The 26,120-nt window shown below is 35.0% G+C and overlaps 2 protein-coding genes across 3 annotated transcripts in view; one reads left to right on the top strand and one right to left on the bottom strand.

The window, feature by feature from the left end:
* Positions 1-10,739, bottom strand: part of LOC148943614 (uncharacterized) — a 66,495-nt gene extending 55,756 nt beyond the window's left edge. The window contains exon 1 of one of the 2 annotated variants that reach the window (XM_089100973.1): positions 10,714-10,739. The gene's annotated coding sequence lies outside the window, so the exon portion shown is untranslated. Of the gene's footprint in view, positions 1-4,356; positions 4,421-10,713 lie in introns of those variants that run through there. The other variant, XM_089100974.1, reaches the window with a different exon arrangement.
* A 121-nt stretch (positions 10,740-10,860) lies between these two features.
* The window catches only part of LOC148943613 (BAG family molecular chaperone regulator 2), a 48,490-nt gene continuing 33,230 nt past the window's right edge, over positions 10,861-26,120 (top strand). Inside the window, exon 1 of the mRNA XM_089101561.1 lies at positions 10,861-11,122. Within this exon, the coding sequence (XP_088957687.1) occupies positions 10,906-11,122 (217 nt within the window). The 5' untranslated portion in view covers positions 10,861-10,905. The remainder of the gene's footprint in view (positions 11,123-26,120) is intronic.

Raw genomic sequence — 26,120 nt, 5'->3', positions numbered from 1 at the left:
ATTTGAAAGACTTGTTTTATTTTTCGGACTTCTAAACACTAAAATTATGATTTTTCTACAAAAATTGGGGTAACGTTTTCCTTTTTCCTCTTAATTGAATTTGTTTGTTTTGTGAGCAGACTTGCTTCAGATAACGCAGTAACACAGACTTCCACTGACTTAGGAACCTTATCTTTTAAGCTTTTGATAATAAGTTTAGCAATACCTGGGAATAGATCATCTCCAGTAAGAATAATGTTACCATAAGTACAGTAAAGGATGGACAGTAAAGCCCATAATAACTGAACACTACTAAAAGAAAAAGTTTCCAATGAAACCTTACTTTCCTAGAAACCAGCATTATCTATTTAAAATTGACAGAGAAAGTTACCCTGGGTGGGGCTTGAACTCACAACCTTAGGATTATGAGACTTACGCTCAAATGAGCCACCAAAGCTTTTATATTATGAAAGATTATTCATTTTTAGACAATATCAAAAAGATTACATTAAAAGACAATCATTGGAATAACAAACCATTGCATACATTGGACTTAGTTAGCTACTTAATAGCTACTTCAGTTTCCCGCCAAAATTTCTTTTTATCACTAATTAATCACCAGCTACTCCTTAATCAATGGGAACATGAATTCAACCAGCTATTGTTCCTCGTAAGCTTAACTTATTGCCGCTATGCTGTTTACGAAATGAATGATTATTTGGTGCATAATCAACCAATTTACAGAGGCATCATTTTGGGGAGAGGGGCAAGGGGGGCAGTCGCCCACCAATAATTTGGAGAAAAAATATTAAATAGCCCATGCTCCTTGACTCTCTGGATGGAGCACCTCTTGCCCCCCCCCCATAAAAATGCTAAAGCTATCTCCCTGCCAACATGCTGTATCATAAGATAAAAACAGCAAAGAAATATATTATTTTGGGCCTATATCTGGGATCAACAGGAGGGGGGGTCTTATAAATTGAAGACTGAGTTTCTGCAATGCTCTAGGTCAAAACGGAGATATTTCCTTTTATGCTGATGGTTCAAACTCAGATCAGAGGCAACACTGTAGCGTTGCCTATAGTAAAGGCCATACGGCTCCAATGTTTTATTATTATTATTTATTATTATTTTTTTTTCCAGAGGCACTTCATATGGAAGGGGTTGTCGTAAAAACTTCAAAGGGGGCTCATTCGATCGGAAATTGAGAGTTCTAGTGCCCTTTTTAAAATTCGAAAATAATCGGAGGGCACTTAGCCCCCCCACGCCAACCATTCCCCCAAACACATCCAATCAAAAGTTTGAGATAGCCATTTTGTTAAGCGTAGTTGATTTCCAGATAGAAAATATATTTTTGAGGAGGATACTCCCCCACAACCCTCAGGGCAAGGGTTTTAAGTTATTCCCTGGGGGCTTAAAAAGTTTTTATAGAAGGCGTTGTCGTAGAAACTTCAAAAAAGGATCATTCGATTGGAAATTAAAGGGCTAGTGCCCTTTTTAATAGTCCAAAGTGATTGGAGTGCAACTAGCCCCTCCCCCCCCCCGCCCATCATGTCCCCACACACATCAAATCAAAATTGTGAGATAGCCATTTTGTTCAGCGTAGTTGATTTCCAGACAGACAATATGTTTTTGAAGAAGACAATCAACCACAACCCTCAGGGCAAGAGTTTCAAGATATACCCTGGGGCCAGATAAGGTTTTTATATAAGGTATTGTCCTATAAACTTCAAAAAAGGCTCATTCGATGAGAAATTCAAAAAGCTAGTGCCCTTTTTAATAGTCGAAAGTGATTGGAGGGCAACTCCCCCCCCCCCACTCCCATCATTCCCCCAAACACATCCAATCAAAATTTTGAGATGACTATTTTGTTCAGCGTAGTTGATTTCCAGATAGAAACTAAGTTTTGAGGAGGAAACACCCCCACAACCCTCAGGGCCAGAGTTTTGAGTTATGCCCTGGGAGCATATTAGGTTCTTATAGAAGGCGTTGACGTAGAAACTTAAAAACATGTTCATTCGATTGGAAATTGAAAGAGCTAGTGCCCTTTTTAACAGTCAAAAGTGATTGGAGTGTAACTAGCCCTCCTCCCCCCCCCCGCCCATAATTTCCCCAGACACATCCAATCACAATTGTGAGATAGCCATTCTTTTCAGTGTAGCTGATTTCCAAATAGAAAATATATGATTGATGAGGACACTTCCCCACAACCCTCGGGACAACGGTTTAAAGGTATACCATGGGGGCATATAAGGTTTTCATAGAAGGCGTTGTCGTAGAAACTTCAAAACAGGCTCATTTGATTCGAAATTAAAGGGATAGTGCCCTTTTTAATAGTCGAAAATGATTGGAGGGTAACTAGCCCCCCCCCACGTCCATCATTCCCCTAAAAACATTCCAATCAAAATTTTGAGATAGCCACCTAGTAGGCATCTGCCCTCCTCCCTAACAAAAGAATCAAAAGAACCAAAAAATCATATATAGCCTATACTCTATACCGTATGTCTTAATCTTTCTTGATTTCGCAGAGTTCACATATAAGTAAAACCAATAAATAGGATCCAAACTGGATATAAGATAACATTTTATCATTGAAACACTCTTTATTTCGTATTTTAAGGGAAATTCAAGAATATACACAAAAAATACATGCTCTGCTTTTTTATTCAAATTGTATTCAAACACACCTTAAGTTAGTCCTAAGAGATCAATAAGAATCAAAAATCAGAAACTAAGAAAAAAAAGCGAAAATATTAAAAATTTTTAGTTTATTTAGCAGTAACAGAGGTCTTTAGACTCCCCCCTCTCCCAGAAGTTTCCCCCAACCGTCAGAAAATTTCCCCAGGAAAATCGCCCATCGTAAAATCTCCCAATTTTCCTGTCATAAAAACAGCCTAGACCTGAAATACTCGCAAGAATTGAAAGGTATTAAATAGCAACCCCCCCCCTCCACCCCTTCCTTTGAACTAATTCTGTTTATACCTGAAGGCCCAATGAGGGTGAGAATGTTTTGGTACTACCACAGACTTATTAGGCATCTGCTCTCCTCCCTAACCAGGAAAGAAACAGAGTGTAAGGCATTGGCGGATCCAGGGGAGGGGAGAGGGGGCGCCCCCCTTAACGTAGTCTAAAGTACTTTACTTTACTTAATTAACGCAAGATTGCGTTAATTGAACTTGCTCCTAACGCACATTTATTGGATCAACCTATTTTGCCCCCCCCCCCAAAAAAATCCTGGATCCGCCCCTGTTGTAAGGGCACTATAAATTTTAATTTGTAATTCAATGAACCCCGTTCCAAAGTTTATGCGACCGCCTCTTCCACATAAAGTGCCCCTGGAAAAATAAATAAGTATTAATTCATTGAACCTTTATGGCTCTGTACTTAAGTAACGCTATAGCATTGCTTCTTACCTAAAAAGTTGAGTAGAAATTTCAGCTTCCATTTTTATGAATATCCGAAATTATCTGAGGGAATATGTTTGCGGGAGCATATTTCACGGCTGGGAAATTTCTGCTGGGTGGAACTTAACGCGGGGGAATTATCAGCACGAAAAGAAAATGTTCTTGGAGGGAGAGGAATTTCCCAGGGGTGAGTTTTCCAAATGTAAATTATTCAGGGAGGGGACGACTAAACCCATTCGATAATATTATAAATTTTACATCTGAAAGTAACGAGAAGAAAGAATCAACAGAAATGTCAGAGATAGCACTTCAGGTTCCTTTAGACGATTATTTTCGTGTCTTTTGAAAAAAAAGACATTTTCAAAAGACAGATTATTTTCATTTGTTTTACTTTCTCTTTGGCTGATCAATTATACATGTGAGGGGGGAGACTTGACCCCCACCACTGTTTACGCTAAGGTTTCAGTTTTTATCTCAAGGCTTAAAAAGGAACGCAATGCGATAAAAGTATTGCTCAAAATAACATATATACAATAATATATGCATGTAACACGGAACAATTAATCCAAATTGCATATTATGAGTTGAGGCTCATCCAAATCATGGGCCAGGGGGCTCACCATCCCACAATCTATGAAAGCAACCCTGCAATAACTAAAAATATAAAGTATTTTTGAGTACAACTTCCACAACTCAAACGGTCCAACATTCTACAGCCCAAAGAGTCTCTCTAATCTCCTAAATCGGGAACGGAGGAGATAAGTGAAGTTCCACCCCGTATTGGATGGGTCTCCAACCTCACCCTCCCCCTCTCCTACTGTCTACGCTAAAGTTTTCTTCTTTATGCCAACTACGCTTCCCCCACTCCAAAGACATTAATAAGGTAAAGTTTTGTATGGGAAGAATACATAGTAAATCTGTTATAAAATACTAAAAATTACAGCCATACTTAAAATAAGGTTAAAATACATACTTTGCGATAAATGCTAAATTATTGTGGCACAAAAAATCCGAAAAATGGTCTATTCAAAATGATGCTGTTCTTTCTGCATCAACAAATGGAATAACCTAGCAAGATCCATTCATTGTTGCGTGAAAAAATCAGGTTTGATTTATCAGAGGCATGTAATTAAGCTGTTTGTGGCAAAGGTCATAAGGCTTTAATATTTTATTATTATTAATTTAAAAAAACCTTAAATAAAAATAAGTTTTCTAAGAAGAGTAAAGAGCCATATTGAACTCAGTACCAGCAGAAATTAATTCCTATTATAGTTAATACTCAGAAAGACCAGAAATTACTGTTAAAGAATAAACAAAACCTCGAACGAACATAAATTAAAATTAACTATCTTACAAACGTAAAGATAACCGGTGCAAACATAAATAAATGAATAAATCTTATACAGCTTCAATATTTTTTATTACTTTCCCCCCAGAGCTGCTTTATATGCAAGGGTTAAAAATACCATTTTGTTAAAAATAGTCGAAAGGTTAAGTAACAAAACCTGGCGTCAACAAAACCCCCCAGGGCCCGGGGCAGGAAGGGATTCTTGTATACACTTCAGAGAGGGCTCATTTGATTGGAAATTGGAAGTTCTAGTCCAGCTCTTAAGAGTCAAAATTGATAAAAGGGCAAATACCCCCCCCCACACGCCCTTTTTCCCCACCCTTTTCTTTGAACTAATTCTGTTTATACCTGAAGGTCGAACGAGATTTAAAATGTTTTGGTATTAACACACACATATTAGGCATCTGCTCTCCTCCCTAACAAGGAAAGAAACAGAGAGTGTAAGGCAGTGGCGGATCCAGGGGAGGGGACACTCCCCCACAATCCTCAAGGCAAGGGTTTTAAGTTATACCCTGGGGACATATAAGGTTCTTATAGAAGGCGGTGTCGTAGAAACTTCAAAAAAGGCTCATTCAATTGGAAATTCAAAGGGCTAGTGTCCTTTTTAATAGTCGAAAGTGATTTGAGGGCAACAAACCCCCCTCTCACGCCCACCTTTTTCCCAAACACATCCAATCAAAATTTTGAGACAGCCATTTTATTAAACGTAGTTTTAAGTTCTGGAAATTAGGTCTTTGAGGATGACAACTATCCCACAGCCCTCAGGGCAAGGGTTGTAATTTAAGGATTCTCCGAATCCTACCCATTATTTCTTATGGAAGGGATACTTGTATAAACTTTAGAGAGGGGTCATTTGACTGAAAATTGAAAGCTCTTGTTTACTTTTTAAGAGTCAAAAGAGATTGGAGGGTAACTAGCCCCCCCTCCTCCAAGCCATAAATGCATCAGATAAAAATTTTGAGATAGACATTTTTATAAAATAGTTCTAAGTTCTGATAACAAAAAACTTCGGTGTCGACACAGCCCACCAGGGCCCGGGGGTAGGCGTTTTAAGTTATGCCCTGGGGCATAACTTATTAAGGGGGGTTTATAACTTATGGGAAGGGGTTTTGTATGGGAAGAACACATAGGAAATCTATTATAAATATCCAACTATAAGGTTAAAATACATATTCTGTGATAGATGCAAGATTGCTTTGGCACACAAAATCCTATTGATGCCAAATCCAAAGAGTCGTGATCCCTTTGTGTCAGCAAGTGAAATGGTCTAAACCCCCTTATTGGAGCTATTTTTTCAATCTATTCATTGCTGTCAATCGCTGTCCACAAGTTATGCAAGCTGTCTATTGTTCATATAGGCCTATAAGGTTTTTATCAAAGAGGTAATCATATAGACTTTGAAAAAAGCCTCATTCAATTTAAATTGAAAGTTCTAGATCTCTTTTTTAAAGTCAAGAATAATCGGACAGTAAGTACCCCCCCCCCTTCCATGCCATAAAAACTTGAAACTTTTTGCAATCAAAAACAAACAAAAATTAATTAAAAAAAACTTTCAAAAAAATAAGTTTTTCAAAGACAAGTAAAGGCCATTTTAAACTTAAGCTCAGTTGATACAAATACCTGTTAAAATTCAAACTCAAAACGACCAGAAATTACTATTAAAAAATAAATGATACCCAAAACGAACAAAAATTAAATAAACAATCATAGCAAAAAACATACAACAAGTAATAATATAAATGAATAAATAGATCTTAAAGCGAGTAATGCTTGGATTGAATATGAAAATCAAGCTTAAAACGAAAACAAATATTTTGCTATTAAAGTATAAATGAAACTTAAAACAAACAGAAATTAAATAAACAATCAATGCAAACGAACATACAATATATATTAATGTAAATGAATAAATAAATCTTAAAACGAGTGAAACTTAAAAAGTATATGCAAATCAAGTTTGAATCAAATAAAATAACTACAAACAAGAGTTTGGGTATCATCTCACTGCAGAAGCCTAAAACCTACTGCATCATTGGCGCTTTACTGAAAACGAATTATATTACAAATGTTTTCTTTTGTGCTTAATATTGAAAATAAATATTAAAATTCCAGTAAAATTTTGAACTGATGAGCTTTTAGCAATTAATATCATTATGCATCAAATATTCAGTTTAATTTGTTAGTTCTTTTCAAGATTGGTCAAGAAAAATATAGTTTCACTACAACAAAATTAGGGTACTGCCCCCTTCTTTAACTGTAAAAACCTAAAGCCTTCTGCGTCATTAGTGCTTCACTGAAAACGAATTACTTGTATATTACAAATTTATTATTTTCCAGTTCTTACAGCATTGAAAATGAAAATAAAAATTACAGTGAAAACAAAATCTTGAACTGATGGATCTTTCAACAATTAATATCATCATATATCTAATATTCAATTTGATTTTGTTTATACTTTCCAAGACTGTTCAAGACTCATATAGTTTTGCCATTTTTTTTAACTCTGCCATTTTTTCTAACTAATCGTGTTAGTTTGTTATGAAAACATTCTATGGCTTCTAGGCATTTCTATTTCAGCAGAAAACTGCACCTCAAACTTTGTGGAACATGCATTTTCTTGCATGAAACACCAAAATATAATAAAATGTCAAGTTTTGGAGTGTTCCACCACTCGCAAGCAAGTGCCATTGGTATTTTTGAATCCGCATTGGTAAATTTATGGGGTGGAGGATAGGCTAATTCTCATAGCAGCCCCATTCTGTCGTGGTATGATTCATATTTTCAACACCTGGCGTCCAGACTATCATATAATCTACAACTACCCCAAATCAGTATCAAAAAATATATGAAACCCAAAATGAACAAAAATTAAAATAAATATTAGAGTCAAACTCAAAACGAGCATAAATTAATATGAGTAGAGTTCAAAACCCCTATGTTTTCTAAAAGCCAGAATATAATTTGTACTTTACTGAAAAAAAAATTCAAATGAGTTTACTGAAAAAAAATGTGCATTGTCAATTTAATATACGAGCTCGTACATATGCTGATATTTATTCCCTAAAATCTTAATTAATTTTTGATTTCTTAAAGTTACAAAAGTGAAAACATTTCAAAGAATTGTTTTCAGTAAAGCACCAATGACGCAGTAGGTTTTAGGCTTCTGCAGTGAGGCGATAGCCTACCCAAACTCTTGTTTGTAGTTATTTTTATTTGATTCAAACTTGATTTGCATATTCTTTTTAAGTTTCAGTTGTTTTAATATTTATTTATTCATTTACATTAATATATATTGTATGTTTGTTTGCATTGATTGTTTATTTAATTTCTGTTCGTTTTAAGTTTCATTTATACTTTAATAGCAAAATATTTTCTTTCGTTTTAAGCTTGATTTTCATATTCAATCTAAGCATTACTCGCTTTAAAATATATTTATTCATTTATATTATTACTTGTTGTATGTTTTTTGCTATGATTGTTATTTAATTTCTGTTCGTTTTGGGTTTCATTTATTCTTTAATAGTAATTTCTGTTCGTTTTGAGTTTGAATTTTAACAGGTATTTGTATCAACTGAGCTTAAGTTTAAAATGGCCTTTACTGTTCTCTGAAACTTATTTTTTGGAAGGTTTTTTTTTAATTAATTGTAAGAAAAGGAAAGAGCTTGTGGATGAGACAAACAGGAGAGCTAATGCAGGAGAGAAAAACCTTGGAATACAAAATGGTGTAATAATTTCAAAAAAAAGAGGAACAGTAGATTAAGTTGTACAACACTTGCACCATCCCTGACAGATCATTAAATCCCCTCTCATCACCTATGAACACAGTATATAGCAATGTAGATGTGTATGAAACTAGAGAAAGCTCATTGAATTCAGTTTTCTTCTAACTTTTGGACTCTGATTTCATCTCAGAAACTGATAACTAGGAAACTCATCCTTGTCTCTCAAGAAGATATTACCAAGCAAAGAAATCCCCCCCTTGGCTGATGCTGCCTTATATTTATATTTTTGTTCTGAGATTTCTATTATATAGCATTAAAAGTACAAATTAGACAAGGTTTGCCTCCCCCCTGGAATTCAGCTTATGGGCACCCATGTGTAGGCTACTTCATTTAAACAGAAAATCAATTTTGCAAGGTTTCACTTTTATAACACAGATTTTTAAAGGTCATCAATTAAATGTTGGGACCCTCTAGAAGGAGAAGAAGTGGAGGTAGGTACTTTAAAATACTTTCCTGGGACATACTTTAGCCTGTAAACTCATCCCTGAAAGTTTTATTTTCCTTACCCAACCCCTTTCCAAGATAGCCAAAAGTAGCTAAAGTAAAATGTTACCAAATTTTTTATCCAGCTTAATTGTGACAAACCAATGCTTGTGTAGGCTATAATAAAACTCTAAAAAATGCATTTTATAATGACATAGTAAGTTTGAAATGAATAGTATAACACTTTTAATACCATAAACTATATAGAAAAAAATTACCACTTTCAAGGGTCTAAAAGGCATTCTAGTTTTGTAACCACACAAAGAAGTTATCAACACCAGTTAAGTTTTTGAAAAGTGGTTGAAACATATCACTAGTTTATAAATAAGAGGGGCATTTTTTCACTCATCAATGTGCTAAGATCTTACATCTTTTGTCAGAAAATGCTTAAAAGTGAAATCTTTGAAGTAAGATCTTACATCTTTTGTCGTTTTGGTGCAAATGTCTTTCATCATTCTTCTCTGATCAGTGGTCTGAGAACAATGATGAGTAAATCATCAAAGTTCTCTCATCATTGTTTTATATGGCAAAACAGTGGCAGTCTTCACACTTTTTGCTAACATCAGTGAGCTGCAAGATCTTAGAACAAAGATGAGTTAAAAAACGACAATCTTTGCAGAAAGATGTAAGATATTAGATGTAATATCCTAGTGCTAAAAAACGGGCCTATTGTTCTATGTGGCAAAACAGTGGCGGTCTTCACACTTTTTGCTAACATCAGTGAGCTGCAAAATCTTAGAACAAAGATGAGTTAAAAAACGATAATGTTTGCAGAAAGATGTAAGATATTAGATGTAAGATCTTAGTGCTAAAAAACGGGCCTATTGTTCTATATGGCAAAACAGTGGCAGTCTTCACACTTTTTGCTAACATCAGTGAGCTGTAAGATCTTAGAACAAAGATGAGTAAAAAAAACAATAATCTTTGCAGAAAGATGTAAGATCTTAGTGCTAAAAAACAGGACTAAGTTGTTCAGTAGTAATATATTTCAAAAATAGGCTACTTATTTAAAACAATTCAAACCTCATTTGGTAAATTTCTACCAAATCATATTATTGACTTACAAATACAAGTGAATAGGGTAAGACACCCAGTAGTTGGCCACCTGCCTATTCTCGGACAGAATGTAACTAACAGGGAACCTAGCTCTAGGCTAATGGGCTTAGAAAGTTTTTATACATAGCTGGTTTCCCTGTTAGTTAACTAACAGGTTAGGCTATGTAGGGAAAATACTGTTTTCATCTTCTTTGTTATAATTTCTTAGATCACACTGCCTTTCCATTAGCAATTGAAGTGAAATTTAAATATAAAATAACAGGGGAAAACTTGTATATCTAACTGTGTAACTAACAGGTTCCCTGTTAGTTACATTCTGTCCGAGAATAGGCAGGTGGCCAACTACTGGGTGTCTTACCCTATACCACTCAATGCTTTTTTTTATGCTCTTTCCAAATATAATAATCATTTTTGTTGGAAATAAATTTTAACCCCACCCCTATATACCAATTCATTGTATATACTTGCATATTAGGGGGGTGGGGGTAAAGTTTAAACTTACCTCCCATTTACATCAGAAATAAAATTTATGATGTGCTGCTTTTTTGGCAAGAAAATCCCTAGCCTATAATTTTATCGCAACGTCAAACAGCAGAAAATACAATAAGGTATATGATAGTTTAGGTCTAAGCTATGAGGAAGAATACCGTATTTAGCATACCCTACTCACGAACATGAGGATGCTATTTAAATTTTCGAGTGTTCAAACGGATTTTACAGAGTCACCTAGAAAATAATGTGTGACAGGCCTACACAGATGTTTCTCAACCTATTCGTATAGAAAAATCCAAGACTCGAAATTTGTTAATTCATGATAGGTTAGATTACACTAATCTAAACTCAGTTTTGAATAATGGATCCTGAAGTTGTTCACTCACCAACTGCTTCACCCAAACGGTACAGGACAGATGAAGGCCCTCTGAATAATTTTCATTCTATACTTGACCACTATGAGGTAATGGTGGATCACTTGAAGCAACAGGCTCATCAGATTGAACAGGAGAGAGAATTTCTTCTTTCAAGCATGGAATCAGTTTTGAATGGAAATTTGATTAACCAGTTAAATGACGGTAAAACTTTTTGTAAATTGTTTTAAACAATTGTAGGTTTGGTAGGTGGTTGGCAACCTCTAGCTTGAAAACTGCATATGGCTCTATTGTCATAAAGATGCAGCTCTTGAGACAACTTTTTTTCATTTTAATTATGCATGTTCCATAATCAAAATGAAAAAACACATTTAAACTTCTCTTCATATACCTCTCACCATTAATAGGCCTGACCTAGGGTAAAAGACCAGTATCCAGTTGAGCAAAATTAGCCCTATGTAAACTAAAACCCTCACATTTTGTTACCAAAGAGGAATTAAGAAGAATTGTATATATCAATGAATAGCTCAGAATCTAAGCTATGCATTGATATAGCCTAGGCTAGTTATTAGGCTACTAAAATTATTCTAGATTAAACACTTGAAATTATTAGTGGTAAAATTCTACTTTAGCTACTTTTGGCTATCTTGGAAAGGAGTTTGGTTAGGAAAACGAAACTTTCAGGGATAGATCTACAGGTTAAAGTATGTCCTGGGAAGATATTTGAAGTACTCTACCTCCACTCCTTCTCCCTCTAGAGGGTCCTGACCTTTGATGACCTTTAAAAATCTGTGTGTTATAAAAGTGAAACCTTGCAAAATAGATCTTCTGCTTAAAATGAAGTACAACAAGATTATTTACAGCTTTACAACTTTGTTCAATCCCAATTTATAGAGGTTTTAAATATATGCAAATACATTTCCTAAATTTTGAAGATTAACTATTGATATGGCTTAAAATTCTACTCAAATAACTGGAATTGAATTTTCAGAGCTAAAGCCTGAGAAAAAGAAACTGAAAACTGAAAATTAAGGTAAAATGTTGTTTTGTCAAAATTTCAATAATTAAAGACCTGTCATGTAGGCAAATTTCAGGACCCTCTAGAGGGAGAAGGAAAGGAGATAGGTACTTCAAAATACCTTCCGAGGACATATTTTAGCCTGTAGACCCATCCCTGAAAGTCTCATTGTCCTAACCTAACCCCTTCCCAAGATAGCCAAAAGTAGCTAAAGTAGAATTTTACCAAATTGTATATATCAATGAATAGCTCAGAATCTAAGCTATGCATTGATATAGCCTAGGCTAGTTATTAGGCTACTAAAATTATTCTAGATTAAACACTTGAAATTATTAGTTTATTAACTTAACTCCAAGAACCTCTTTTCAGAAATACCAATTATCCTATTTTGATGTAGGCCTATGTATTCATTTGGTGTTTCAGGTTTTTTTTACATAGGCCTATTAACAGAAAGCTGATTCTAAAAATGTAACTTTTATTTCTTTATATTGGTTCTATAAATCACAAATATTATATAGCCTATAATTTGTCCTTTTCAATTGTTTGTCAAAGCAGAGACCACATTCCAAATTTATGATGACAATTTCCTTCCACTGGGTTGAACCAAGAGGGTGGTTATCTCTGTCTACCCCCTGAGCAATTGGCTGACTTAAGACAGCCCTAAAGACAAATAAGAATTGTCTATCTATAACTGTAATTAGTACAGCCAGTACAGAACATGTTTCTCAACATGATAGTCAAATTGAACTTCTTAGCTATAATAAAGAGAATAGCAGAACAATATATTTATCAATACTCAAGGGGATTAGGGCTATCTTTTATTTTTTCAATGAAAGCAGTTTTTAAAAATGCATTCTTTAATGAAAAAGTTTTTTTTTAAGTAGAAAAGAGGGTGAAAAGAATTTAGCATAATCACAAGCAGCCCTTTAGGAGAAAGATAAGGGTGCCTCATTTGGAAATCAAAATTACTTTTTAGAATATTTTTATTGAAAATGCAAATTATCCCACTGAAAAAAAAGTGAAAAAACAACAAATTAGCTTTCCAACAGATATATAAAAACTGAACCGCCCCCCCCCCCTTTTTTACATTTTAGTAAAGTGAAAAATGAGCCATATAGTACCTTAAAGGTAAAAGTTAGTGTCGGGCAATATTTTGATTAAATGTCATCAATATTTTTAAATTTGATTTTGATATTTCTGACAAGTTTTTTGCTCAGATTAACTTCAGGGTTTCGTAAAATTTAATCATAAAATTTGTAATTAAGGAGTATTTCGCATCTTTTTTCCAAATTTTGAATAAAATTAAAAAAACTTACATTACAAGAATGAACATAAGCCTACATAAATCCTAATTTGGAATTACTTCAGCTCAGAATAAAGAGAATTAAGCTACTGGCTATTTTTGACTATTCAAATCAGCAATATATCAATATTTTCTCCTGAGAATTGGTGCAGCCTTTCAGTGATTTAATAAAAAAAAGCATTTTGTTTTCAACTAAAAGCAAGGAGCAACCATTAAAATGTAAAAGAGCATAAATTTACCATATACCATAAATTTTTACATATATATAGTTTCCCTTTGAAAGTTCATCCCTGTAAACTTCCCTCCCCAAAGTAAATTCTCCTGTTGGAAACACCCCCCCCCCCCCCACAGAAAATTTTCCCTACAGAAAAATCACCCTCCCAAAAAAATGTCTATACTTCCCAATAAAAGCATGGGAGGTTTTTAGTACTTTTTGAAAAAGCATCTTATTGTTCTAATTAAATGGCCCTTGTGTTTCAGGAGTCATTATTAAATAATTTGGACAAAATTAAAACTTTAGCATAAAGAGTGATGTGCTGAGGAGGGGGCAACCCCCTTTATATACATAATAATTTCTGTTTGTTTTTCAAGTTTTAATGTTGCTCCTTACTTTCAGTTGATAAAACTTGTTAGTTTTTAATTTAATTTCTGATCGTTTTTTAAATAATGCCAGGAAATCTGACCCTGCCTCCACAGAGAAATCCCCACCACCCCTATGGAAATATTCTCTAGGTCATCCCTGTCTGGGGTGGGAGGATGTCATAAAGAAAGATTAAAGGAAATCGGAACTTTGTGGGCGGGTGTAAAAAGGGAGGCTTTGAATAGATTGGGGTGGAGGAGGAGCATGCGTAGCTGTGTTGGCCTCAGGGGGCTTGGTGCTGTGGTGAGTTGTTAGTAGTAGTAGTAGTAGTAATTCAATCCCAGTGAAAATTTACCTTGGACAATTACTCTTAACCACCCAGCATTTAAAATTCAGATGGAAAAGAGAAAGCAAGACATATAAAAAGAATTCTGTATAAGAATTGTGGCAAATTCCCCCAGTGTAGAATTTCAACAATGGTTGGGGGAGGGGGCCTAGTAGTTGCCCTCCAATTTGTTTGGTCACTTAAAAAAGGCACTAGAACTTTTAATTTCCGTTCAATGAGTCCTCTCGCGATATTCTAGGACCGCTGGGTCGATACGATCACCCCTGGAAAGTAGAAAAAACAAAAAAAAATAAACACGCATCCATGATCTTTCTTCTGGCAAAAAATACAAAATTTCACATTTTTGTAGATAGGAGCTTGAAACCTATACAGTAGGGTTCTCTGATACGCTGAATCTGATTGTGTGATTTTCATTGAGATCACTTGACTTTTATGGGCTGTTTCCCTTTTGTTCAAAAATTGGGAAAATTTTCTCAGGATTTTAGCCTTTGATGGGTAACATTAAACCTAATGAAATTTATATAGCCTACTTGAAATCAGCATAAGAAGCTGATTCTTTTAAAATATCTATTGGTATCAAAATTCTGTTTTTTAGAGTTTTGCTTACTATTGATCCGGGTCACTCCTTACTTACAATTTGTTAGCATAAACTGTTTGATATTTAGGTTTTGATATTGATATTTGGTCCAATATATCAACATTGATATCTAATATTGCCAAACACTAGCAAAAGTCGCCTCCTGGCCTGCCTCATAGCAAATTCAACCCATGTTTTCTACAGGAAACTTTAGGCTGGGGGAATTTGCCAGAATTCCAATACAAAATTCTTTCTATTTGTCTTTGCAGTACTTGTCAGTTATGTAATACACACTCAAGAAGTGAAGTTTGGTGAATGCTAAGGAAAAAAAATATGAAGAAAATATAATAGTTTAGAAACAGATTTGGCCTATATATTTGCATATCAGGGGGGGGGGGTTGCATAGAATATTCGAACGACCAATACAATTTACCAAAGAAAAACTCCAATAAAATATTTCAACAATTTATTTTCCAACCAAGCCAGAACTGATTATCTGGTATAAAGAAGTTGCTTGTCTCATGTTTGCATCATTGGTAATCGAAATTCTCGAGTGTGTATTATATAACCGACACGTGCCAACTTTGCCAACTAAATTTAATTTGTGCAATTGTTCAAGGGAAAGTTTCCAACAGGGTTAGAATTGTCTTGAGGTTTTTCCATGGGGGGGGGCAATTTCCTAGAGTCTAACAGAGACTCTATCAATGCTTTCCTCATTAACAAGCATGGCATATATTAAATACATAACCTAACCTAGGTACCTTCCCCCCCCCCTAAACCCCAAAAACAATTGTTTACATACTGTAAACTAAATGAGAAACCACACTTTGCCATTAATTTATCTCTAGCAAATACCCATTTGTCTGCTTTTGTGTCTGGTTTCTTTGTACATTCTATAGATAAGAACCAAAACTTGGTTCTTATCTGATGAATCTTCTGGTTCATTAAACTCGTCAACACCATAAACTGTCATCAATGTCAAGTTACAACTGAAAAGCTTATAATCAACTTGTAATTTTAATTTTTAGTACAAGTGCCTTTACTAATTGTTATAAACATGTGTCCATGTGTAAATAAAAAAAAAAAACTTGAGGTTGTTTATTTTAGTTTTACTACCATTAAAGGCTGTATCCAGGATTCTGTTGGGGGGGGGGTGCAATAATACCACCGTAAAAACATCAAAACTACATTTATGTATCTTTAATACGTCTTTCTGTGCTGGAGAAACATATTTTTTTGGGCGGGGGAGAGGGGTGGGGTGGGGGTTCAATCCCCTAATCCTACCTCCTGGATACGGTCTTGCTATCATTAATATATTTTTTTATGTTAATCCTAAAATGACCAATAACGTTCAAGAAAAACTCAGAGACCCAACCTAACATTTTATTGGTGACAAATGTATACAATTTAGATATGGTCTATATAACCCAGTCTTATCAAACAGTTTGTGGTGACAAACTGTAAGTAAGGAGCTAGCCAGCTCAATACTAACTGAAACTCTAAAAAACGGAATTTTGATACCAATAGATATATAAAACAATGGATTTTCATGCTGATTTCAAATATATAAGTTTAATTAAATTTAGTTTTACCCATCAAAGGTTGTTTTTTGCCAGGAGTGATTGTATTGACCAAGAGATCCTAGAATGTGAGGAGAGGGCTCATTCGAACAGATATTAAAAGTTCTAGTGCCCTTTTTAAGTGACCAAAAAGATTGGAGAGCAACTGAACCCCCTCCCTCGCTCATTTTCCCCCAAAGTTATCTGATCCGAATTTGAGCCATTTTGTTCAGTATAGTTGAAAGATAAAACATCTATGTCTTTAGCTGTAAAATAACCCCCCACTGTCCGTTGGGCGAGGCCTGTAAGTTATGAAATTCGTCTATTGTTTACATATAGTATTTGTTATTGGGAAGTATGTACATTTTTTTTGGAGGGGGGGGTCCTGGGACACTGGGGGCAAGGTTGTACCCAAAAATTTTTTTTGGAGGGGTTTTTACTAAAAAAATTCGGGGAGGTTTTACAAAAAGAACCTCAAAAAACGCATGCAAAATATTTTTATATCCATTTTTGTTACATTTTTACAAGTCAGACAAACTTTTTGGGGGGGAGGGGGTTCAAAAAGGATAACCCCCCCCCCCTGGATACAGCCCTGACTGGGATATTTGAAAGAATTACTATATGAAATTCTTTTTAATTGTCTTACATTCTTTTTGCCAAATTTTTCATGTAGAGATGTTCCAGGGCAATTATCCAAAGTTTTTTTTCTGCGTGTTTTGTTTTAGGCAAAAACAAAATAAACTATAGCCAATCATAACATATCATAGGCATGCTACATACTTGAAGTTTCAATTATTTTTAATGAGATAGGTTTAATTATAATAGAATAGGAAAATTCAAGAAACACCCATTCTTTCAAATCAAACCACTTTTGTGTTAATTCTCTGGTACTAGTATGAATGCTTAGCTCATCAGAGCGCTACAGCCTTATTTAGACAGAACCCTTTCCAGGACCAATTTATGACTAAGGAAACCTTGTTTACTGACAATATGAGTCAGAAATTAGAAATTAGTCCACAACAAAACAAAAAATGAAAGCTAACCACAAACAGAGTATTTTTTACCACACTTTAAAATGGTGACTGGTGTTTGAATCACGGAGGCTTGTTTATTTGCTGTTTTTTCCCAGGAGTGATCTTATATCCTTGAAGAGTGCTGATTCAAATGGATATTAAAAGTTCTTGTGCCCTTTTTAAGTGACCAAAAAGATTGCAGAGCAACTGGACCCCCTCCCACACTCATTTCCTCCCAAAATTATCTGATCAAAATTTTGAGATATAGCCTTTCTGTTCAGTATAGTTGAAAGAACAAACAACTATGTGTCTCAAGGCCGTACCCAGAGGGGGGGTATGGGGTTTGACACCCCCCCCCACCCCAAAATGTTTGTTTGACTCGTAAAAACGTAACAAAAATGGATTAAAACAAATTTTGTATGCGTTTTTTGAGTTTTTTCTGTGTAAACCCCCCCCCCCCCAAAAAAAAAAACCACCGAAAAAAAATCCTGGCTGCGGCCTTGATGTCTTTAGCTGTAAAATGGCCCTTCACAGTCCGTGGGGAGAGGCCTGTAAGTTATGAAATTCGTCCATTGTTTACATGTAGTATTTGTTATTGGGAAGTATGCACAATTTTTTTTGGGAGGGGGGGCTGTTCTTGGGATAGATTTCTATAAGTAGAATATTCCATGGGGAGGGAAATTTCTGGAGTGTGAATATTTTAGGGGAAATGTTACACTGGGGACAAGGCCATACCCAGGATTTTTTTCTTTGTTTTCTGGGAAATAATTTTCACAGAAGGGGGCTTTTCTGGAGGGATCAAGAAACTGATTAGAGGTTAAAGTCTTATTCAAATGAAAGGATACCTACAAAGGAGAATTTTTTAGGTTGAATTGTCTGCAAGCAATTTTACAGAGAGGAGGGATTCTCAGCAAAAATGAAACTGGCTGGAGGGAATTTTACAGGGAGAGGGTGCACTTTATATTGGATAAATTTCCACAGATGAGTTTTCCGCGAGGGGGAGGGGTCTATTCCATAGAGGGTCAGCCAGATCCACCGGTATTATTTGAAAAACGAACAGAAATTATTCGATATATGAAGGGTTGCCCTCCTCAATACCTTGCCTTTTATGCTAAAGTTCGACTGTTTACTAAAATTGAAACACGGGGGCCGTTTAATTACAATAGGAAGCTTTTTTAAAAGTGCTAACAGCTTTAGCGTAAAGAGCAGGGCGTTAAGGAAGAGGCCTTCATATACGGAATAAATCTGCCAAAAATTAATATGCAAATCTTGTTTTAATTTTGCATGTACGGTGAGCCAAATTCGACCCTGCATCAGTTGAAAAACGTTCAGAAATTAAATTTTAAAAAAACGAGTTTTTTTTTACTGAAAGTACGGAGCGCCATTAAAACTTAAAACAAACAGAAATTATTCTGGATATGAAAGGGACTGTCCCCTCCTCAATGCCTTGCTCCTTAAGCTTAAGTTTTTTTTTAAGTTTTATTGTTTTAAAAAGTAGAGTTGCTACACAGAGTCGAAATTTAGTGTAAAGAGAGAGGTGTTGAGGAGGGGGCAGCCCCTTTCATATACGAAATAATTTCTGTTCGTTTTAAGTTATAATGTCACTCCTCTTCAGTTAAAAAACTGAAAAAAAAAAAAATTCTATAGATTAAAACTTAACTTTCCCATAAAACTTAACTTAATCATTTGGGTTGGGAGGAGAGTAGTAAAATTTGTCCGTTTTATTCTTGTGCTTGTTATTCCATGTTATTACACTGGCTTTTTGGTGCAAAAGTACCGTAATTCTGTATTTAGCTCATTAGAAGAAAATTCCTTTTTGTGTACAATTGTTGGTTTCTTTGAAAACACCGTCGAATTTATAAATCACAACAAAAATGGATACACGCCTAACCTTGTTTCTGTAATGATAGGTTGTAACTTACCATCAATATTTGTTTACATTTCCACTAACCCATATTTTTGTTTTTATTTCCAATTATCTGCATTAACTTAAGTTATTTTGGTATAAGTGTCACCTTGTGACGTCTCACCAATAAGGTAGATGAAAGGTAAGTATTTTTTTAATGCGCTCGGACTATATCATGCAGCAGTATAATAAGGGCGGTGCGAAAACCCGTCTCTGGTTTTCCGGAATGCCGAAGAAAAGCGGCTCTTTCCGAAAAGAAGTATTTTACCCTATTCTAAATTAGAAATAGCCTAATAGTTAGGGAACTTAACACAATTCATATCAATAGCCTATTTTTACTTGGTAAACTTCTACTTTAGCTACTTTTGGCTATCTTGGAAAGGGGTTATGCTAGGAAAATGAAACTTTCAGGGATGGTTCTACAGACTAAAGTGTTGGTAAATTTTTACCAAATCATATTATTGACTTACGAATAAAGTGAATATATCACTCAATGCCTTTTTTATGCTCTTTATGAAAATGATAATCATTTTTGTCGGAAATAAATTTTAGCCCCCACCCCTATATATACCAATTCAGAGTATATGTTTGCACATTAGGGGGGTGGAGGCAAAGTTTAATCTTATCTCTCATTTATATTGGAAATAAAGTTTACCCCCACCCCCCTAATGTGCAAATATATACCCTGAATTGGTATGAATAGGGGTGGGGGTTAAATTCATTTCCAACAAAAATGATTATTATATTTGAAAAAAAGCATAAATAAAGGCATCGAGTGGTATGTTTACTTTATTCATAAGTCAATAATATGATTTGGTAAAAATTTGCCATAGGGTAAATTTTTAATTTGGTAAATTAATAAATTTTGCAAATATATACCCTGAATTGGTATAAATAGGGGTGGGGGTAAAACTCATTTCCAATAAAAATGATTATTATATTTGGAAAGAGCATAAAAAATGGCATTGAGTGGTATGTTTACTTTATTCATAAGTCAATAATATGATTTGGTAAAAAATTACCAAAGTGTGTCCCAGAAAGTGTTTTGAGGTATCTACCTCCACTCCTTCTTTCTCTAGAGGTTCCTGATCTTTGATGACCTTTAAAAATCTATGTGTCATATAAAAGTTTAACCTTGCAAAATTGGTTATCCTAGATCTTCTGCTTAAATGAAGTACAACAAAATTGTTTTCAGCTTCACAATTTTGCTCAATCCCAATTTATAAGGTTTTAAAGAAATTCAAATACATTTCCCAAATTTTTAAGAAAAAAAAACATTGATAAGGCTTAAAATTCTACTAAAATAACAGGAATTGCATTTTCAGAACTAGAACCAGAGAATAAGAAACTGATAACTAAAAATCAAGGAAAAATGTTGTTTTGTCAAAATTTCAATAGACGTGTCATGTAGGCAAATTTCAGGGCCCTCCAGTGAAAGACTGGAGGTAGGTAGGCTACTTCAAAATATCTTCCTGTGACATACTTTAGCTTTTAGACCCATCCCTTAAGGTTTCATTTTCCTAATCTAACCCCTTTCCAAGATAGCCAAAAGTAGCTAAAGTGGAATTTTACCTTTTACTCCAACATAGGTATTAGCCTAGAAGGCTATTGGGTAGGAAATATGTTAAAAAAAAAAATTCTTACTTTATAATAGGCAAGGCTATGCAGAAAAATTGAAGGCTAGTTAACAAATTTTGAAAGCAATTCCACTAGACTATACTTTGGTATAAGCCTGCAGTTAGGGCTGTTGAGAAGGAAACATTTCAAAAAACAATTCTTAGTGCATTGTCTGATTGGTCATTTATCACTGAGAGTGATATTGTCATAGGCATATCATGGAACATGATGGAGAAAATACTACTAGATGTCTCAGAGAAAATTAGCCCACTGCTGTCATCATAGACCACATTATGACAAAGACAACTTCACATCTCAACTTTGGACTCACGTTTAGAATTTGCATCATCTCAGATGCTGATTTTGCTTATGACCTGGCCATCCTAGTCGACTTTATGGATTAGTTGCTAGAAGTTCTTTGAATCTTACAAGAAAGGGCCACAAATATGGACTGCAGATAAACTGGAATAAAATGAAAATTATGGCCATAGACCTGTCTTCTACTGCTGTCAATTCTCAAGTTAGCCTTGACAGAACAACTAGCATAGGAGTTGTCCATAGGTTAACCTACCTGGGATCCACAATTTCTTCAGATGGCTTGATTCTCTCTGAGCTGCAAGCAGAGCTATCCAAAGTGTCTTCTGCCATGTGCAGGTTGAAGCATCACCTTTGGAGAAAGCCAAATATCAGTTTTTCAAGTAAACAGCACATTTTCAATGCCCTTGTTGGTTCTGTCATGCTTTATGGAGCTGCAACCATAACAATATTGATGGATTCCAGTCAAAGACCCTAAGAAGGATAGAAATTCTATGGTGGTTTCACTTTGTGAGTAACAAGAAGCTAGTGCATTTCACCAAGCAGTCTTGGTTTTCCACCCAAGCAGCCAAGTTTACCTTGTGATGGTTTGGGCACCTACTTTGAATGCCCCCACACTTACCTGCAAATACATTCTTTGTCTTTGACCCTGTCAAAGCCAGTTGGAAGCAACCTTGTGGCCAACCAAAGAAACAATGGTTTGACAGCATATCTGAGTTCCTAGTGATGGCAAACATCAGACCAAGCAAATATCATACCCTTGCAACAGACCAAAGTGGATAGAGAAGGCAGAGGTCACTCTTTGTGCAAAGCAGCACCTGGCAGGAGACCTAAGTAAGTAGTAAGATAGGCTCAAAACCCCAAAAGACTATCATTTATGATCAAAAAGATAAGGAAAGCATAAAAGAAAAAAGTATTGGAGACTATATAGCCTAAGCAGAATGCACAGAATAAGAATTACTACACAAAATAGGCTATACCAAGATAGAAAATCAAGCTAAAAATCTATCCAGGAATCTATTTGAACAGCATGAAGAGGCTATAGCAGCAGCAAGCAAGTCAAACCCAAAATGGTGTTGGAGTTATGCTTCAGCCTGTAAACCTGGCAGATGCTTGGTTAAGCCACTTAAAGAGGATAGCCCTAACATACTGTGGGGCCCACTGACTAGCCTTTTATGGAAATCCCTTGACAAAAAGTGTATCCCACAGGATTGGCACAAGGTCACATAACCCCCACATACAAGGTTGGTATCAAAGAGCACACAAGTAATTTACCAACCAGTCAATATCACCTCTACAGTCAGGAAGTTATTAGAATGGTTTTTTAACACTACAATTCTGAAACGGTTTGACAACCAATAAAATGTTCTCATCATGTCAGCATGGCTTTAGGCCTGGTTGGTTGGTTGAAACAAACCTGATTGATTCTTATGATTTTGTGACCAGCTTCTGGTCCAGGTGTTCCCAGTCAACATCATACTACTGGATTTGCCAAATGTATTTGACAAGGTCCATCATAAAAGATTTTAAATCAAGCTCCAGGTTATTGGGATTAATGGGGATGTGGTTGAGTGGGTGATGTAATGCCTAACAGATAGGAAACAGATGGTTACAATATTTGGTGAAGATGGAAAGACATTTTTCTCCAAGGTGGCTGCTGCTGGAAGTGGTTTACCCCCAGGGGGCAGTATTGGGTGCAACAAAACTAATTCGTTATGTGGTCACAGTGAAAAATATTGAGTTGACCCAACTGGAGCTCAATGTGTTCACTCACTGGACTAATATTATTAATAGGCTAATAATAGTTTATTTGTGCCCTCTATACACACATGAATGTACACAGAGGAGTAGAGTAAAGGCACCAATGATCTGACAGTTTTTGTAAAAGACCACTTTTTCTGCTCTGGAAGGCTAAATTTAAAGACTTTTGGTTTGGAAAGCGTTTCAGTATTTGGGGAAAACATCTAGGAATCTAAGTGTTTGATTAGAAGTTTTATCAGAAAAGGGTACAAAACTTTGATTTTCTTAAATTAGAGTATTTTCACATACAAATTTGACAGAATAAAAAAATTACCTGTTTTTGATATAAGTTGGATTTATTTCTTTGTTTCTCTTCAACTTTGTTTAATGTATAAACATTCATAAAATTGCGCATGTGCCACAAAAATAACATCTCCAAACGCTATCTGGATTGCCCCACTTCCTCTTAGCTTTAATAACCTGGCAAAGATTTTTTTGTTGTTCGCAGTGAAAATGTTGTTAACACTTGGCCATTTCAAAGTTAATCTACCATTTTAATCCATTTTAAAGTTTTTGTTTTTACTATCTTTGTCTCGAAAGTCCAGAGTCCTAGAAATATGCATGCCCTACTTGAGATTATTAGGAATTTGTGACACCAAGAAGTTTAAAATGTTTCAGTAGCATTTTGAGTGGGATAGGCTCTAAGAAAACAAGAGTAGATTTCAAGAATTTAAAAAAGTTTATGGTCAATATATTTGACTTAATGGAATTTACTCTCGTGTAAATTCTTAGCTTCATCCAAAAACATAGGTAGGATTTTGAGGAAGTCACTTTTTATGTTTCTATGACATACTTCAAGCTCCAAGGTACTAGCTCCATGCAGAGTTTCTAAAACTTCAAATAGTGAGACAAATGCTAATATATTTTCTGCTCCTTGTTCATCTTGTAACCGTTTTGCAGCCCTTCATGATGAATCAGATAGCCTAGTTATTGAATTAAATGAGCCTGAAGTCTCTCTCCCACCTAAGCAGATTTTCCCAAAACAGACAAAAGTAAGTAAATGTAAAGTTGTTGAAAACGAAGTCCCTCAATCACATTTTTATTTTCCTTCTTTTTAACTTTAAATGCGGAAAGTCTCAATGTTGATAAAATGGGGAACTTGAGGGTTATGTTCATGTAACCAGAGCTGATGTTATTACAGTTACAGAAGTACATAAACAAAGTCCTGAACATCTTACAATTACAAGGTTACAAACAATTTATTAAATTAAGACATCAGAATCATCTGTTAGGTAAGAAAGGTGGCAGCATAGCGTGTTTTGTACGGGGCAGTTGGTGGTGCGGCTTCTGCAGATTCCCCATATTGATGATGACGAGGAAATTATTTGGATTATGATTTGACCAAAAACGCTTCTGAGATGTGTAACTGGTATTGTTATTGGAGTGTTTTATTGCTCACCTAGTATGGCATCTTTCCAAAAAAAGGTTTTGGCTGAAAAGTTAGATTTGTGTATTGAAATATTACTTCTAAGTACCCAAATGTTGGAATTTGCGTTACTGGTGATAAGAACAATCTAAGAATTGAAAGTTTCCTCAAAAGTCAAGGACTCAAGCAAATTGTAAAGTTTCCAACTACTAAAGGTAATACTAAACTCGACGTAATTTGCCCAAATTTGTCAGAATGAACCTCAAGACCTACCTCCCCTTGGTGGTAGCTACCACTACATGATAAGGTGGGCTCTGCTGCCTTTGTGTAAAGTAAAATATGTCATTGAGAAAGTTTCCTACCGACCTCTTTCTGACAGGGGTCTCTTAGAATTTGAAAACTGGATTACATCTGAGTCCTGGGATGAGGTAGCAGTTTAGAGTTCTCTGATGAAAAAGCTAAATTTTTGCAAGATAAATTAAGAAACAAATAAAACATAATAAGGAAAATAAAAGGAAATAAAACATATTTGTGGAAAATCCCCTAGTGATGTTGATTTTTGTTCAGATTCTAACAATGAAAAGTTGTTAACCAGTTAAATGGTCATTTGGCCAGAATAATCCAGTCTTTGCCATGTCTTGATGTAAATAAAAAGAACCAAGAGTATCAGAAAATTTCACATGATGGCGTACCTTTACCTAGTATTTCTGAGGTTCAAGTTTTTAGTAAAATAAAGAAACTTAAACAAATTTGTATAACTCCCATAGATATTCCGATTGAACTTATAAAAGCATTTCCTGGCGAATTGACTAAGCCACTAACACAGATTTTTAAATTCATTTCAACTTCTTCAGTTTACCCACAAATATGGAAAATGGGGTATGTTTTGGGGTATGCTAACCAGTTAAATGGTCATTTGGCCAGAATAATCCAGTCTTTGCCACGTCTTGATGTAAATAAAAAGAACCAAGAATATCAGAAAATTCCACATGATGGCGTACCTTTACCTACTATTTCTGAGGATCAAGTTTTTAGTAGAATAAGAAATTTAAACAAATTAGTATAACTCCCATAGATATTCCAATTGAGCTTATAAAAGCATTTCCTAACAAACTGACTAGGTCACTAACACAAACTTTAATTGCATTTCAACTTCTTCAGTTTATCCACAAATATGGAAAACGGGGTGTGTTACTCCAATCCCTAAAAAACATACTGAACTTAATTTCGATGGTGTGAAGCCAATCACTTTGACCCCTTTGTTCAGCAAAATATACAAAAGCTTTTGTAGCAAATTGGCTAAAAGCTGAAGTTGAACACGTCCTTGATCCTCATCAGTACGATAACAGAAAGAATATATCAACATCCCATTATCTAGTCAGTCTTTTACATTTTATTTTTGTGCATGTTGATGAAATTGGTAAATGGCTAAACTTAATAACAATTGATTTTAAAAAGGGTTTTGATTTTGATTGATCATAACATTTTAATTTCTAAGCCTTTAGTTGATTTTAGAGTGAATGTTGCTGTTGTGAAAATGATTCAGAGTTTTTTAATAAATAGGTTCCAAATTTTGAAATATAAGAAGTCTTTCTCTGAACCTGAGCCAGTTTTTTGTGGTGTACCTCAAGGTACCATTCTGGGTCCTATTCTTTTTCTAGTTATGATCAATGATATTGCTAATGAACGTGAAGACCGCTGGAAATATGTTGACGACCTTACCCTTGGATAGATGTGCGAAGCCAATAAATGTAGTAAAGCTCAAATTTTAACTGATAGTGTGAAGACTAAAGCCTCCAACT

The sequence above is a fragment of the Artemia sp. Qi Xiang Cuo genome, chromosome 15 (genome assembly GCF_049724085.1).
Source record: "Artemia sp. Qi Xiang Cuo chromosome 15, ASM4972408v1, whole genome shotgun sequence".
In the NCBI taxonomy this organism is placed as follows: Eukaryota; Metazoa; Arthropoda; class Branchiopoda; order Anostraca; family Artemiidae; genus Artemia; species Artemia sp. Qi Xiang Cuo.
This window is presented reverse-complemented; position numbering and strand designations above follow the sequence as displayed.